The sequence below is a fragment of the Conger conger genome, chromosome 5, assembly GCF_963514075.1.
Source record: "Conger conger chromosome 5, fConCon1.1, whole genome shotgun sequence".
In the NCBI taxonomy this organism is placed as follows: domain Eukaryota; kingdom Metazoa; phylum Chordata; class Actinopteri; order Anguilliformes; family Congridae; genus Conger; species Conger conger.
In genome coordinates this window covers 6753970-6771469 of record NC_083764.1, presented here as the reverse complement: position 1 = coordinate 6771469, position 17500 = coordinate 6753970, and the positions used below count along the sequence as shown (strand labels likewise).

The 17500-nt window shown below is 50.0% G+C and overlaps 1 protein-coding gene across 1 annotated transcript in view; it reads right to left on the bottom strand.

Annotated features, from left to right (window-relative positions):
* The window catches only part of utrn (utrophin), a 256495-nt gene that overhangs the window by 75914 nt on the left and 163081 nt on the right, over nucleotides 1-17500 (bottom strand). The window contains exons 59-63 of the mRNA XM_061241585.1: nucleotides 16427-16599; nucleotides 14528-14684; nucleotides 5497-5626; nucleotides 3016-3287; nucleotides 2556-2702 (exon numbers count right to left, since the gene is read on the bottom strand). Of these exons, the coding sequence (XP_061097569.1) occupies nucleotides 2556-2702; nucleotides 3016-3287; nucleotides 5497-5626; nucleotides 14528-14684; nucleotides 16427-16599 (879 nt within the window). The remainder of the gene's footprint in view (nucleotides 1-2555; nucleotides 2703-3015; nucleotides 3288-5496; nucleotides 5627-14527; nucleotides 14685-16426; nucleotides 16600-17500) is intronic.

Below are 17500 nucleotides of genomic sequence, written 5' to 3'. Positions count from 1 at the left end.
CGAAATCTCCCAGGCTTCCGTGTTTACCGACGACGTTCTTTACATTAAACGGAAATGTCATTATTTTTCTGTTGGCAAATTTGTAAAGAATATCAGGCAACAAAAGGTGCTTGTTCAGGAATGCCGAAGTCTCCAGAAGTGAAGTTAAAAGTGTGTTTTAGCGGTAAAAGACGCGGTCTGATGAAACACCGCCGGCTGCCTTACGCCAGAGTCTCAGCGGGAGCGTTTCCGCTCAGAAAACGTCTCACATCGGGAGACGCTCACGTGTCTGTACTATGGCTCACGCTGCGCTGTGTGTCACTCTCCTGAGCCGGCAATACACACACACACACACTCACACACTCACTCACTCACTCACTCACTCACTCACTCACTCACTCACTCACTCACTCACTCACTCACTCACTCACTCACTCACTCACTCACTCACTCACTCACTCACTCACTCACTCACTCACTCACTCACTCACTCACTCACTCACTCACTCACTCACTCACTCACTCACTCACTCACTCACTCACTCACTCACTCACTCACGCACGCACACGCGCACGCACACACACGCGCACACACACGCGCGCACACACACTCACTCACACTCACTCACTCACGCACACTCACACTCGCACACTCACGCACACTCACTCACGCACACTCACTCACGCACACTCACTCACGCACACTCACTCACGCACACTCACTCACGCACACTCACTCACGCACGCACACTCACTCACGCACACTCACTCACGCACACGCACACACACTCACTCACACTCACTCACACTCACTCACACTCACTCACACTCACTCACACTCACTCACACTCACTCACACTCACTCACACTCACACACACTCACTCACACTCACTCACACTCACTCACACTCACTCACACTCACTCACACTCACTCACACTCACACTCACTCACACTCACACTCACACTCACACTCACACTCACTCACACTCACTCACACTCACACTCACTCACACTCACTCACACTCACTCACACTCACTCACACTCACTCACACTCACTCACACTCACACACACACTCTCACACACTCTCACACACTCTCACACACTCTCACACACACACACAGGCGCTGTTGCCATAACGAGGTTGCCGGGGGAACAGAGTGTGGACCCTGTATCTGTACTAGCTGGAATGGCCAGTGCTCTGTGTCACTCTCCTGAGCTGGCAATACACACACACACACACACACACACACACACACACACACACACACACACACACACACACACACACACACACACACACACACACACACACACACACACACACACACACACACACACACAGGCGCTGTTGCCATAACGAGGTTGCCGGGGGAACAGAGTGTGGACCCTGTATCTGTACTAGCTGGAATGGCCAGTGCTCTGTGTCACTCTCCTGAGCTGGCGACGGACACGCGGGCACTGTTGCCATAACGAGGTTGCCGGGGGAACAGTGTGCGGACTCTGTATTGACCGGCGCTGGGCTGTCAGGCGGCCTGCCAGAACGGCGGCGGGACGAGCCCCAACGGCGGGAACACGCCCGCCCTCCCCACCGCACCCTGACAGCCTGCCGAACGAGAGGGCCGATACACACACTGACCGGAGCTCGGATCAATGGGCTTCCCGGGTTCACACACAGGCCATTTTTTTTTTTTAGTTTGTTCTGAACAACTGCTTTATTGCTTTTGAGTAAAAGTCCCAAACCCCAAAACAGACAAGCGAGAGAGATGGAGGGAGAGCTTTAACAGATAAGATATCGCAGCGCAAACATCCAGGCTTAACATGACAGGATGTAATATATATATATATATATATATATCGGCGCATCCAGAAAAACAGTCCCTAAGCAACGCTCTCTGTCAGTACTTTTGGTTCCCGCCAACAGGAGCGGTTCAGACTCAGGTGGCCCTTTCCCAGGATGCCAGTGCCTGAGAAGTAGCCGTCGAAAGTTATCCACGAATTATAAACAGCTCTGAAAAAAAAAACAAACTGAGGGCTCAACCCAAATCTTAACTAGGGGTCAAATCAATCTGAAGGCAGGAAGAAAGGCTCAAATCCCCAAACGTGAAAGGTGTTTCGCCCGAGCGCTGAAGCAAAAAAGGCCAACTGTCAGTAAAACAAGCCAGCGGAACAAGCCTGCATTCATAAATAACAAAGAAAAACGAAACAAAATAAAAAAATCTGAACAATATTTTCTTTTCACTTCTGGGCGTGAATCAGTCTTGAGTCAAATGAATAACTCAGGGTCAAGAGTGAAGAGGAACTGACGGAGGAAGCTTTGATTGCGTTAATTCAAAAGACGGATGCCTTTGTCCAGAGTGAATGGGCTACAAGGCCGTTGTGGCAAACAACACCAGGCGCAAATCGCCAGGGTAACCACTGGCAACAGTTCAGACGGCACAATAACACAAGAGATACTCGGAGCAAAAAAAAAAAACAAGATACAGACTGTACGAACTGAGATATTTCGCGAGAGAGAGAGAGAGAGAGAGAGAGAGAGAGAGAGATGTGGGATGAACGGTGGATGTCGCCCGACCTGTAGAAGCTTCCAGCGCATGTTGAGGTCGTCCAGCTGCTGGGACACGCCGGAGGAGAGCTGCACGTCGAGGGGGGGGAGCTGAGCGGAGAGCTCGTTCACCGCCCGCACCTCCTGCTTCAGGGGGGCCAGCTCCTCCTTAAAGGCCTGTCGCAAAAAACAAAAACGGCCGTTGAGGTTTTCCTGCCGCGGACGCACTCTGTCCGTCTTAGGGAGACGCGGAATAAGTCAAGCACAAAATCCAGGAGTCTCTGGTTTCTCTTGAGTGCAAAGGGTGCAGATGTGAGGAAAGCAAAAGCAAATTTGAAAGACTATGAGCAATCATCGGTCATGTTATTGGTTTTGTGTGTGCTGAAGGTCTTAATAAATGAGCATTTCACTTTCCTGTCAAAGAAAAAGTAACTTAAAAAGATATTTTCCTGCAGTGCCCGTATTGGTCCTCGCAGGCCACCGTACTCACCGTGGTCTTCTCGATTTGGTCCTGCAGGGAGTCGATGAGCAGGTCCCCCACGGGCTGCCAGGCGGCCTTGGTCTCCTCGGCCTCGGTCAGCCGCTGGTCCAGCGGGCCCATGGCGTTCTGCAGGTCCTGGAGCTTCTCCAGGGCCCGGTCCACCTGCCTCTGCCAGCCGCCGGCCTGGGCGCTGAGCCGCCCCCAGCGCTCCCGGACCTCCGCCGTCTGCTTCCGGATGGCCTTGGCCACGCGCTGGGCCTTCTCCTCCGGAGTCAGCTCTGCTGGAGAGAGGGGGGGGGGGGGGGGGGGGGGGCAGTCACCAGGGGGCGCTAGAGAGGGGCCTGCCACAAGCCCCCAGACCTGGGGTCAGATGTGAAGTTTGAGTTTACTCCAGTTGGATCCCACACTCAAAGACGTGTGTGTCAGGTTAGGTGTGCTCCTGCTATTGCCCTTGACCCAGGCACAGGTCAGGAACTGGAGCTGGTCCCCAGGCAACGCACTGTGGCTGCCCCACTGCTCCTAGGTAACTAGGATGGGTCAAATACCTAGGAAAAATTACCCCACGGGGCTCAATAAAAAAAATAAAAAAATAAACAGTTTATCTTTATCTTTTAAACCACCTCTGTCCAATAGGGTTTACATTTTCGAAAGTTTCTCCAGGCGTCTACTTAAACTGCTTCCAGTTCCAGACAAAGGCAGGTGTTTTGTCGGAGATGACGGTGCAAGGTTCCTCCCGACGTCAGCCCGTTGTGGGAGCGCGTGGGTAAACCAAGGACTGCGCCCCGGAGGAAGGTGCAGCTCCGCCAGGTTTCTCTCTCTCTCTCTTTCTCTTTCTCTCTCTCGTTCTCTTTCTTCTCGGGATCAAGAGGAAGCGCTGGACTAATCAAAACGCCTCCTTTGTGTCCCGGGCGACGCTTGGCACAGAAAACATTTTTTAAACTTTTTTTTCCACTGAAACCTCGTACTCGCGATTTTCCTTCACCATTAATTCAAATGTTTTCTTTACTTCTCACGCCAGTCAGAGTGTTTTAAAAACACACTCAGGAGAACCACAGAGCGACCCTGACCGGGCCCAGAGAGGTAGTTTTTTAAAAAATATATCAGTGTGAATTTGTTTAATCTCTCTCAGGTGGACGCGCTTGGGAGAACGTTTGGTTTGAGGGGGGGGAAGGCTCCTGGGTGCGCGGCCTGTGCTGATGGACCGGACCAGCGCCGTACCAGGGCCAGGGTTTGGGCTTCTGCTGAACCGCCAGACCGTGATTATGCGTCGCTCCGCAGAACTGCTCAGGGCTACAGACGTCTCCCGCCATTAACTCCAGCCTCCGCCAAAACTTTATGAGCGGGTTTTCAGCTCTCAACTAACACAAGTTTTATGCTGAAGTATTGTTCTGAATTTGGGATTCGCTGGTGGGAAGTTTTGAGTTTTGTGTGCCGCGTCAGCATTTGAGTCCGATACAGACTCACGGTGTTCCTCCATCCCAACCCTCTACATCAGAGCTGCTCAACCCGGTTCCTGGAGATCTACCGTCCTGTCGATGTGTTAGGGTTGAAATAAATGCCTACAGGGCGGTAGATCTCCTAGAACAGGACTGCTCTATACGTTCCCCCGACATTCATATCACACTATATTTTCGTGAATGCTGGTTTAGAGTAGCTGTATATTGCAGGGGTACACATGTTTTGGTTTCCACCAATTTCCCGGGCTAAATGGGCTAATTGGCTGTGTACACCAACCCTGATTCACGCGTAGATTAGATCACAGTAACATGTTTCACACAGGGACACGAGAACTGCAGCTAAAATGTCAATTGGTGTAAATGTTAGGTCTAATTAAGGTCAGGAGTAATTAGTAATTAAGGCCGGGAGTAATTGGTAATTAAGGCAGAGCAGAAATGAAGACGGACCTCATTGCCCACCTCCGGAGTATCCCATAAAACCCTGAGCCAGGAAATCGTTCCAGAGACACTTGCGATACTTTAATATAGAAGCAATCTTTTCCTTTTATGGTTTTTAAAATTAAAATACACTCAACCTTCCAGGGGGAGGAGGCTAAACCTTTTCTGCTTCCCTACGCAGTTTCTGGTGCATGCCGTGCTTGCAGAGGGCACCTTCAGCTCTGAACTGGCAAAGTTCTCCGACCCTTTACCGGTAAATCTTTTCTATCTATTTAGGAAGGTTTCTGGTGCTTTTCCGTGCTTGCGGAGGGCATCTTGAGCTCTGAACCTGGCAAAGTTCTCCGACCCTTTACCGGTAAATCTTTTCTATCTATTTAGGAAGGTTTCTGGTGCTTTTCCGTGCTTGCGGAGGGCATCTTGAGCTCTAAACCTGGCAAAGTTCTCCAACCCTTAAACCGGTAAACCGTGTCTACTTATGAAGGATTCCGGTGCTTTCCGTGCTTCAAGTGACATCGAACGCAAAACTCTTTTCACGAAGACGGCGCTTGGCGGCCGCCCCTGAGCCCCAGACGGGCACACTCTGGACCCCCCTCACCCGTTTTGGCCTGCAGGTTCCTCCGCGGTTCCTCTGGGCCCTCGATGGGCTGGTCGGCCAGAAACATGCAGGCCTGGTCCAGGGTGCTGACCACCATGGGCTCCCGGGACTCCAGCTCGCTCTGAAGGGCCTGAGGCGGAGACACGGGGGGGGGGGAGGGGGGAGGAGAGAGGGGGATGGGGGTCAGTTTTCGGAAATGTGTCACGTCTGAGGTCTGACAGATGCAGATAATGGCGTTAGCCACCAGTGGAATTAATAATGCTGCGCTGCCGCCAAGAAGAAAATGGAACAAAAAAAAAACAGACAAAGAATAATTTCAGCCACGGTTGGAGAGCAATGGTGGTAGTAAACATTGTAGATATTAAAAAGGGAAATAAATCTTGGTGGTGGCAATACAATACCTGATCTTATAAACCTGGAAAATAAGAGTCTGAAAACGAAATTAGGATGGCAAATATTTCTTCGTTGCTTAGAAGGGTTCAGCGTTTTCCGATATAAGAAAAATATTTGCGGAAGAATCAGCAGCTGTACTAAACCATTGTTGACTGAACCACCTAACAATACCCCAAATCATCCATTTCAAAGAGGCAAAATAAAACATTTTCATAACACAGACACAAGAGAGCTCAAGTATATAAAGTTTTATATTCAGAAGAACCACGGACACAAGGCACACCGAGACACTAACATCACGGCTAATGCATAGCGGCTAATTCAACCCTTTACAAAGAGTAGGCGCTTCGGAACGTTTTCTGAAGTCAGTGTTCTAGAACTCCACAGAGCTTTCAGTCAGCAGTAGTGATTGTGACATCAGCATTAGAATGTTCGCCTGAGAACAGTGTGAGTTTGTGACCTCACACCTTAAACAGTTAAAAGCAGCCTCAGAGAGGGAGGGGTTAGGGAGCAGGGGGGGGAAGGGTGGGGGGGACAGTTCCCAGAGGTCACTGCAAAATGAGCTGAGCTTTCCAAATAAATCACCAGCTCAGAGATTGCCACTCATCGCGTGGCCCTGAGGTGCAATCTGGGGGCTCCACCTTGAACCGACCGGGGTGCCGCCGCCCCCCCCAATGCACCCACCACCACCGGCGCGGGGAGCAGGGCATGGACCGCCGAATTTCCAGCTCTGCCGAGAATTCATTAACGCCGGAGAGCGGAGGGAAGGCTTGAAGCAGCCGGTATAACTCGGCAAACATCATTACCCCGGGAACGCCGAGCATGAAGGACGTGGTGGGGGGGGTGGGGGGTGGTGTGTGGAGGGGAGGGGGGCGGGGGGGGCACAAGAGGTAAAGGCTCATAAAGGAAGATGTGCCCCGGGGTACCAATCAGAACCCAGCTGCCCAGACCGGGCCGTCTACCTCAAAGGAAAGATACGCAGCTCATTTGCGAGCGCCGTTCTGAGAAAGGTCGCCGCGCGCGCGTCCCACGCGCTTCAGCGTAAATTAAACCGGCCAAATTTACGAAAGGAATGAATAACAAGCGCTGTGCAATGGTCTCCGGGTTTTAAAATGCAGGCAGAATATCTGGTTTGGCGTACCAATCATTTCAGTTGTGGGCCCTCGAAAAGGCCACTTACTGCACCGAGCTCGCTATCCATACCACCATCGTTCCAAATAATGTGGGCAGGCTTTTTCCAGAACATTTGTAATTAATCTACAGGCTGAACGCACAAGACTACTAAATGTTACATAGGAATTGCACAGTCACGCGATCAGAACGTTGTTCGCTGAACATTCTAATGCTGACGTCACAATCACTACTGGTCATTTATAAGCAGTGGAGTTCTAGAACACTTAGACTTAGAATGTTGGGAGGAAAAAAAAACATTAAAAGAAAATAATAAATACCTGACCTTCAAAGGGTTAAAGGTCACTGGACCAGAGAACATGCTACATAGTAATTGCTCAGGCATGAGCCGCAGGTATTTCTAGGAAAGGTGAAGCCAGCAGGATGTGGAAAGAGGTCACACAAGCCTTCTGTCACCGAAGGGAAAAAAAAAGCACCGAGACTTTCAAGTGCGTGACTTTGTGCTCCACTGATTAGAATGGCAAAACAGCAATTAAGACTAATTACTGGAATATGTAAACATGAACGGATGAGTGCTCCCTTGAGTGGGGTAAAAAAAGAAAAGAATAAAAATATCTTTCATCAAATTCTCCTTGTGCAAACAAAATTTTAAATGGTGTTTTCTCTTGTAACATGGAAAAAACGTTTTCATAAAGTGGGGTTTCAGGGAGGCGAGGGAAACGTGTTTTACACCGGTGAAACGAACGCCGCCTCACTCACGAAGCGAGCAACGTAAAGGGGGGTAGAGATGAATTAATTCCTTTCCAAAGCATTTCTAAAAAGTATTAAAACATCTCCTCCTAAACCGCTTCAATATTACTCTCCGGCTAGTTCGAAAGAACAAAATGCGGTTTTTAATTCCAAACGCGGCAATTTAGAAAAGTCTGGCTCTACACTCTTAAAACGCAATAAACCGGAGAGCTGTTTTTTTTTTCTTTTTTTTTTTTTTCGGAAAGTTCTGCAGCTGTTATGGCTGCTGATTCAGCCCACCGCAGCGCAGGGAAGAGCACAGGCCGGCGTCCGCGGCTCACGGAGAACAGCTGACCTGCGGCTGCCCTGGGCTGGGGAAGAGAGGGAGGCTAGAGACTGACAGTGCTCCGAATTGGCAGCTCTGTTAGCCAGACTTCCCCTGATGCCCCCCCTCTCCTCTCCTCCTCTCCTCCCCCCCCCCCGGCAAGCCCACCCTCCCCAGGACAGGGGGCGGGGGTGAGCGAGGTGGAGCAGAGGTTTCGGACATGGCCATTAGGGTGGATGCACAAGGGATGCTGGGAAATATATGATCTCACGCACATTCTCTCTGTCTCTCTCTCTTTCCCACCATCTCTCACAGACACACGCACACACATTTTCTCCCTCTGTCCGTCTGTGTGTGTCTCTCACTCACACACACACAAACACACACACACACACACACACACACACACACACACACACACACACACACACACACACACACACACAAATAGTGCAGGGTACAGTAGATATCTTGACTGACTACATTTAAATTCCTCAGCATGCCATTTACCATGACCTGAAAAACAATCAATCAGAAAAATAACTACCTAACACAGTAATATCAGACTGAAATCATTCAAAGGCCTCCTGCTGATTCTTCGATAAACTCCGTCCCGACAATTTATAAAATTATGTGAATGATTGTAAAGGAAGAACCAGCTGTGACAGGAATGAGCTGGACTGCACTGTACGTGTGAAAATGAAAGCCTTTAGTTTCTTAAGAGGACTCTCTGAAGCTGTGCTGTTGAACCAGCAGCCAGCAGGATAAGGGCTACGCCAGGGCTTTTTTGGGTTCCCACTGTTCCAATCATTTCCCCCCGGACTATGCTGGGACCAGACCTGAGTTCAAATAGTATTTGTTTTGGATTCAAATACTTTTCTGCATTTGATTAAGCTTGTCTGGTGTACTGGGAAAAATTAAATGATAAGCAGGCTCAAATGCCCCAGGCAAGATCAATAGAGCACAGAAAAGTACTTGAATCCAAAACAATTACTAACTGAACCCAGATCTGGCTGGGACACGTCTGTCGAGATTCGGAATAGGTTGCAGAATCCGCCGTGACCTTCGCCAGAGACCGCCATCAGAACTCCCTGGCGCGGGACTACGTCCCTGACAGGAAGTCAGTCCAGCGGAATGTGTCAAAACATCGCTCAAACCCGCCCCTGGATTCCGCTATCGCTATGGTTACTCATCACCTGAGTGACACTTGCGCACTATCTGTCACCTGCCCTCAGGTAACCGCTTCCAGAATAATCCGTCAGCTGAGGGGGGGGGGGGGGGTAAGCACATTTAGAACACAACGCAGAAAATTCTGTCACAAAGTGTTTTTGAAGCAAGGAGACCCGTATCCCACAGCAACAAGAAGTAATAACCAATCGGAAGTCCTGCAGAATAAAAAAAGAAAAAAAAGAAGTGTAATAACTTTTTCTCTCCATATGGCTGGACAGGTGTGTCAATACGGCGCATCAGAGACGCGCCGGACTCCTTACGGCCGCGCCTTAAGGACGTCCACTCCGCTCAGCGCAGGAAGTTATCCCCGCACACTTGTGAAACGCGCCCGGGCGATTCATCAATATCATCCCCCGAGAGCTGGGTCGCGTCGCTGGGAAGCGTAACCTTGACGAAGCGCGAGAAGGACGGGGCCCGGAGTCGGTCCGCGCCGCCGCCCGCGGGCGGACTTAACCGCCGTGTGCCGTCTGCCGATAAGGCGAGGCGCGGGCGATAAGGATCGCCGGGGACCGCGGCCGTTTTTATGACGCTTCCCGCGGCCCGCCTGCGTTTCTCTACGGCAGCAGCCCGCGCCCTCCCGTCTGAGAGACACAGACGAAGAAAAAATTGCGAAAGCACAACGAAAGCGAGAAGCTGGATTTCTGCCAGCTCTGTGGGATGATATTCACTCTGAAACGGAGAATCCGGTGTCACAGAGCGAGCGCCGTTTCGTTGCTCCGATGATAAAACGGGGCCACCTGGTCTTTTTCTGGCTTTTATTTCCGAATTACCAGGTTAAGCCAATTAAGCGTTCAGAAGGCTCCCCCCTCCTTTTAAATCCAGTAAAGAGACAAACCCAAAGAAATGTGTTGACTGAGGTTAAAAATGTGTTGGCTGAAGTTAACACTGTTTAATGTTTGCTGTGGAAAGGTCAGGAGTGCTTGCTTAAACCGAAACACAAACACAACACACACGCACACACACACATACATGCACACAAACACGCACACACACACACACACACATCCACACACACAAACACGCACACAAACACGCACACACACACACGCACGCACGCACAAGCACACAAACTCTCTCTCTCACACACACACACACACACACACACACACACACACAGTGTAGGAGCATTAATCCCTGGCTTTAAAATTCACTCTCAGCAATGCAGACAGGGCTCACAGGAAACACGAATTCTGTGAGACTAACAGCACAACTGACACAAACACTCCCCACGAGGCCAGAAATCGATTCCAAAAATATAAACCTGCTTATCAAAAGTATTATTTTTCAATCTATTCCGTATTGAAGGCGTTAATATCAAAGTTAAGTGATTCTTCACAGAGAAGGCTTCACTTCAGACTGGTGATAAGCCAGATATGCATTTCTGGGTTGGGTGGTACCCTGAACATGACCATTTCCTGAACTGCTGGAAATAAACTCAACATCACAGTCTCAGTGGACGAGGTAAACATATGTGCATCTCACCGTATGCCAATTTAGCAACTTCTACCAGGCAATTTTTATTTTTTTCCCACATATCGCACATCTGTTGCAACGACGCTTTTAATTACAGTATTAGCCAAACGTAATTTATGGACGTGCGGTTAATGAGATGGGGCACGCTAATGCTAAACGCGTAGTTTGGAGTGATAAAAATAACCTCGTGTCAGAGACCGATAATATTGTGCAGAATTTACGGGGCACCAGAAACAAAAGGTCCCGTAATGGCGCTAATTTAATACAGCTGATTGATGAGTTTAATCTTTCGCAAAGCAAAGCAGCTTTTTTATTAGATAATTAAAAGCGTGATTAATAAAACCTGTTACGCCGAAATCGGGAGCAAAAATAAAAACGCCGGCTAAAATCGATATCCTGGCTCAGCCCGTTATCATTCTGTGATCCCACTTCCTGTTTCTCCTTCTCTTTCCCCATTGGTGGGGGGGTTAAGGCACTTCAACAAATAACCTTCCGAAACTTTTTCAAATTAAAAGTTCCAGGTTACTTTTTAGCAGTTTGTTTGGCATCGATTCATGAAATAATTAGCATTCCCAGACATTTTCTCGAGTAGAATCAAATGATTATCCAAACTTGTTTTTCATTTTCTCATGATAATTTCGTTTGCAAATATGTGTTTTATGTTTTACATAAAGGTGGAAGAGAACTCTAACTGATCAATATTGTCAGTGTTGAGGTTGAAAAGTGCAAAACACGGGAAGGAATCAAACAATAATAAACCCAGGCTATAATAACACATGCATGCCTATCCCACGCTAACGGACCACACACAGAACATAAATAATCGAGTTCTGCCTCTGACAGCCCCCAGGGCAGTTTGAGAGAACGCCATATTTTCAATCTGCAGATCAGACAACTGTTTTTTTTTTTTACTGATGTGGGCCCATACGACGGCCGCCATCTTGTGCCTTGCGCGGGCTCCAGTTGCCAGTGCTCAGTGGGAGTTTGAGTGCGTCTCTCCTCCACTGCACAGTCGACCGGCCCCCCGTGGCAGTCTTTAATAAGCTCCCTGTCGTCCTCTGCCCGAGGCCCTGACGAGGGGGGCACGGGGAGTCGGGCAGGTGAGGGATCAGACCGGCTCCTTCGAAAACAATCCCCCCCCCCCCTACCGAACAGTGATTATGGGACCTGGCAGGAAGCCAGGCAGTAACAGTGGGATGAAACCCAAGTCAGCCATTCGCTCAGTCGCTCAGTCGCTCGTTCTCTCTCTCTCTCTCTCTCTCTCTCTCTCTCTCCCCTTTTCCTTTTTTCTCGCTCTCATCTCTCTCTCACTCCCTCCTTTTCTGTTCTCTCTCTCTCTTGTTCTCTCACTCACTCCCTCCTTTTCTGTTCTCTCCCTTTATCTCCCTCTCTCTCACTCCCTCCTTTTCTGTTCTTCTCTCTCACTCCCTCCTTTTCCTTTCTTCTCTCTCTCTCCCCCTCCTTTTCTGTTCTTCTCTCTCTCTCTCTCCCCCTGTGTTCCTGGCTCTGAGTGTTCAGCTCTTAAGAGGTGTTGGACTGAAATCACACAGTCACACAGTGCTCATGAGACCGAGCCCACCGCAGCCTGAAGCTAAATTAAAAAATATATTTAAAAAAAACATGAAAAGGGCTCTGAAAGGCGGCTAATACTCGGGTGAATAACGAGTGCGTGTCGGACGGTCGGACACCGGCACGGTCCAGGTTCGACAACAGACCGGACAGGGGGAGGGGGAGGGGGAGGGGGAACCGTGCCCTAACAGAAGAAAGCATCCAGCAGCTCTCGGTGCTAAACGCTGAGAGTGAGACGCTGAGTTTGATAATCACCGCTGGCATATTTACCTCCGCGGACGCTGCGTGTGAAATCAAGGGACAGAGAGACGGAGGGAGCCCAGGCCAGGGGAGACGATTCGCTTCAGCGGAGAGAGGGGACACTCCTAAAATCTAACATTTAAATTTAACATTTAAGAGTCTTCGGTCTTCGAATCTTTAACATTTAAAACGTCGTTACCTGACTCACTGGGTTTTCCGGGGGTTCAGACTCTTAGACCCAAGTCTTTTATAATTTCATCATTTTCGTGTTAAACATCTTTGAGACAGTTTTGCTGTAAAACGCCCTATTGAAATCAAATTGATTTGAATTGTGCGTTTTTGGGACCTCTACGCTCCTACCTTTGAAGAAGACCAAAAGGAATCTCTCACATTCATTACGAACGCGTGTCAACTTCACCTACCAGTTTAATACATCAAACCATGTAACCATCTCAACCTATAGGAAGGGCGGGGAGTTTTTTCCTGGCCACTGATTCAGGGTATTTTTTTCCCCTCATAAGGGCGATGTTTACCTCATATAGCATTAGGGGGCTTAGGGCTGCTGTTTTTTTCTCCCATTCTGTTACTCTGTAAAGCGTCTTTGTGACTGTCTTCTGAGAAAAGCGCTATACAAGTAAAAATTTAATTGAATTGAGTTATGGCCTGCTGTCGTTTTTTCCCCGTTTCTGGCTGGTTTTCGTAAGTCCTTTAGCGTGTGGCGTGAGGTGGCGTGTGGGCGTGTGGGCGTGAGGTGGCGTGTGTTGGCGTGTGGGCGTACGCACTGACTGCACGCTTGATGCATTATTGGTGGAGCCCCGCGCCGCTCCCAGAATCGATCATGTGAAATGATTACGGACGGGCTTTTGAAGGATTATACAAAAACACATTTTTCCACCCCCCCCCCCCCCCCGCCTCTCCATCTCTGCCGCCCCCACCCCCACCCCACCCCCCTCCTCACACACCAAGAAGGAAGACCAATTCCACGAGTCTCGAAAAAAGAGCCAAGGTCAGCTCTTTTGTCATGTGAAAAGGAGCTGTTTGTCTCAGACTTCAGCGGCACAGACCGGGGAGAGCAGGGATGAGGTATTTATGAGCCCCCCCCAGACCTCCATACCAACCCCCTCCCCCCCCCCCAATTACCACCACACCACTGCGCCAGGAACAGTGAGCACTCAGCACAATCCTAATACCCCCCCCTACCCCGCACACCTCTACAGACAGGGGTCACAGCCTCGGAGACGGAGGGCCGTGATTGGTGGCTGTCAGCGCACACGGACGTGCATGGGGGGGTGGGCAGGGGCAGACGCCTCGGGACTCAAGAACAGCGGAACGCTCGACTGCACCGCCCGTCTCTAAGATGGCCGCCCCCCGTGGCGCCCAAATGCCCGTCCGCGCCTCTCAGCGCCATCGCTGTTACCGCCACAGCGCGCTCCGCGGCTGACTCGGGTTCCTGCCAAACGGGCTCCCGGCCCACTGGGCGTTCACGCCGCCGACACGGCGCTGTGCGCTGCGTTTATCCGCCGCTGCTTTTCTGATGAAGGAAACGGACGGGCCCGTTTAACTGAGCCGCCGTCGCCGGGAACGGGCCGGCACCGATCCGTCTCAGATCCGCTGAGCGGGAAACACTAATGTCGTGCACAGATACACAGACACGGACGCAAACAGAACGGCCCGGTTACACACCGCTGAGAAGACATCGCACAGCTGAACACTGACACACGGACAAGGCAGAGAGAAAAGAGACCAGAGACAGACAATCAGGCAGACAGATGGAAAGACGAGTGTCTCGTGTTGTGTGATGGTAATGACTGTGCAGAGGTCGTGTAGTGGTAATGACTGCAGTGGTTGTGTGCTGGTAATGACTGCAGTGGTTGTGTGGTGGTAATGACTGCAGTGGTTGTGTGGTGGAAATGACTGCAGTGGTTGTGTGGTGGTACTGACCGTGCAGTGGTTGTGCTGTTGCAGCAGGGTAGGAATGTCTCCTCCGATTGGCTTCTGTTGGTTTAGCTCCTCCTCCTTCAGCCCCAGCCACCTCCACAGCTCCTCCAATAGGGCGAGGAGTCTGCTCCACCTCTCCGCACTGGCCTCCAAGTGCACCCTGGGAAATCACACACACACACACACAAACATTCACATTCACTTCAGTGTCCAAATCCGTGTACATCAAAAAGGAACCCGTCAAACTCCGTGTAACACTCTAGGAATGAACACATGTTCACATCGCTCATGTCCGAAACTACCTTCTGTTGGTATGAAGTGCAAACCTTCAACAAAGGAATTCTCAAAACCATGCTTCTTTTCCCCCCACATTAATATGCCATTCATTATGTTTTTGTCACGTAGGCTTGAAAATTGTTCATTCATTAAGTTATTAACCACCGGCCGCTGAAAGACGAGAACGTTCAGCATGTTTCAAAAAACGAAATGAGAAAATATTGAAAATTTGTTGGTTGTTTTGTGACACTAACGATAAACACCAAGACTGACAAACTGGGGCCGCTACAATCTGAGTTTCAGCTTTCACTGGAACCACTGCACCAGAGGAACCAGCGACATCCTGAGCGTCACAGACAGACGTCACAGACAAACACGCACAACTAATCACAGTTCTGCACACTCTGGACGGCTCTCAGAAAAGGCCCATCACATCCCCTCAGCCGAGCTAGCCTCCCGCTGCACTTTAGTTTGGTTAAACACGGGCCGAGAGTGTCTGAATGCGACGGGGCCGCATTAGTGCCACAGACCGAAACATCCGCCGCCCGAAAAATGCAGACAGATTGATGTTTTCCAACTGTTTGTTTTGACAGCCCCTCACTTAACGCTAATTACCCAGCGAGACGCGCAAAACGTGGCGAAAGTGCCGCACTTTCTAATCGCGCATGTACGACAATTAAGATTTAATGGCCTAAACGAGCAGGCACTGTCGGGCAATTAAGCCCGTCTGAATGTTTACTCTGCGTCCCCAAGTCTGATGCGTTCCATCAGCGTAATGGGGTGGGGGAGGGCTGTGTGTTCAGCGGGGGGTTATGGAGTTCATCGCCAGCCGAATTCATTCTCATTACACCGTCCTGCCAAGATGAGCCATGACTCATCTAATAATTTCCCCTGGAGAACTACATTCGCCAGAGAATCATGGGAAATGTAGTTCTTCGTTGGAGCATCACGGGGAATGTAGTTCTTCTTTGGAGCATCGTGGGGAATGTAGTTCTTCTTTGGAGCATCATGGTGAATGTAGTTCTGAGTTCTCGCAGCTCACTGAAAGCCCTCTCAGAGAGCTGGAATCAAGAGCCGGCGATCAAATGAAAACGAATTGCACGAATCCCAGTCATAAAAAATAAATATGATGCAATGTAAAAACGCAAATATGGAAAGTACTTCTCAAATATAAAAGCGGAATCAAATCCTACACTTTCGGCATATCAGAAGTGACATTTGTTGCTACTTTAATGCGCATTGCATCACATATCTTCTGAAGTGCGTTTTGCAATACGCCGCAGAGCGGCGACTTCGTCAAAACGTAGGGAATAATTGATGCATTTCTGCAGCCTTGGAGACACGTCCTAATAAGCAGCAGATACGAGCTCACGCTGGGTCTCTGTGTAGCGCATTAGCATCCGGAGAGATTCATAATGAGCCCAGCAGATCTATATTAAACAAGCACCGACCGGAACTCCCGCAAACGTGTCTAATTCAAGGGTGCCGCCTGATCAAGTAATAAGCTTCCTCGTATTTGACCGAAGATGTGTTAATTAGTGAAATGGGCTGGTGTAGCGATAGGCTGGAGTTAAACCGGCGTACTCTGGGCCCTCCGTGGCACCGGTGGGAGGGGCGGCTCCTGACCTGATGTTGGCGGACTTGGCCTTGAGCTCGGTCCAGCGCTGGTTCATGTCGTCCAGCCTCTGCTGGAGGAAGACGGCCTCCTCCGAGTTGCCCAGCGCCTTGACCATCTTGGGCCGGTTGCCGTCCACGCTCTTGAAGATGTCATTGTGGGCGTCGATCTCTGCCTGGATATCCTGCAGAGAAACGGGGGAGGGACGGGGGGGGGGGGGGGTTAGAGCGATGCATCATGGGAGGACCGTAACGCAAGTCGAGTGGCTACGTCACATCTGCTCACGACAAACACTCACGTCAATATTGCGTTGTTTTGGTTTTTTTAAAGCCCTCTGAAAGTTATTTCTGCCTCTTCAGAACGTTGCAGACTAACCGCTCTGAGGAACTCAATCAGGTCGAGAGGCGATGTTACATTTTCACGAAACAAAAACTCAATCCACATTTCGATATTTTGTAGTTTTGGTTTTTTAAGCACACTGAAAGTTACTTCTGCCTCGTGTAAACGTCACAGACCAGCTGCTATGACGTGCGTGAAGTTCGAGTGGCTCACGATGAATAATTAACACTCATGTCAATATCTTGTCATTTTGGCTTTATAAGCACTCAGTTATTTCTGCCTTTTTTGCGAACGTCAGACCAACCGATCCGTCCCCGATGAAATCAATGAGGTAAATATTACATCAACAAATAAAAAAGAAAAAATATTTTTAAGCACTCTGAAAGTTAGAGCACAAACGTCACGGACTAACCCCCCCTTGAGGAGAACTTGAGGAGTTTCAGTGGCTACATCACATCCATTGGTGTCAATATTTGGTCGTTTTTGGGTTTTTTTAAGCACTCTCAAAGTTATTTCTGCCTCTCCTCTGCGTCAGAGCCGAGCCGCCCGATGTGCTAGACGGTGAGGAGCGAGTCGCTGAGGGCCCCCCGGCCCCCCCGGCCCCCCCCCCCCCGGTGACGGAGGAGGACAGCGCACCTCTGGTTCAAATGCGGCGACGGTTCCCGCGGGAACGGCGGGCAAGGGGCGGGGAGCGGGGAGCGGGGGCGCTGCATTATTAAAGAGCGTCTCGCTGAGGAGACGCCCGA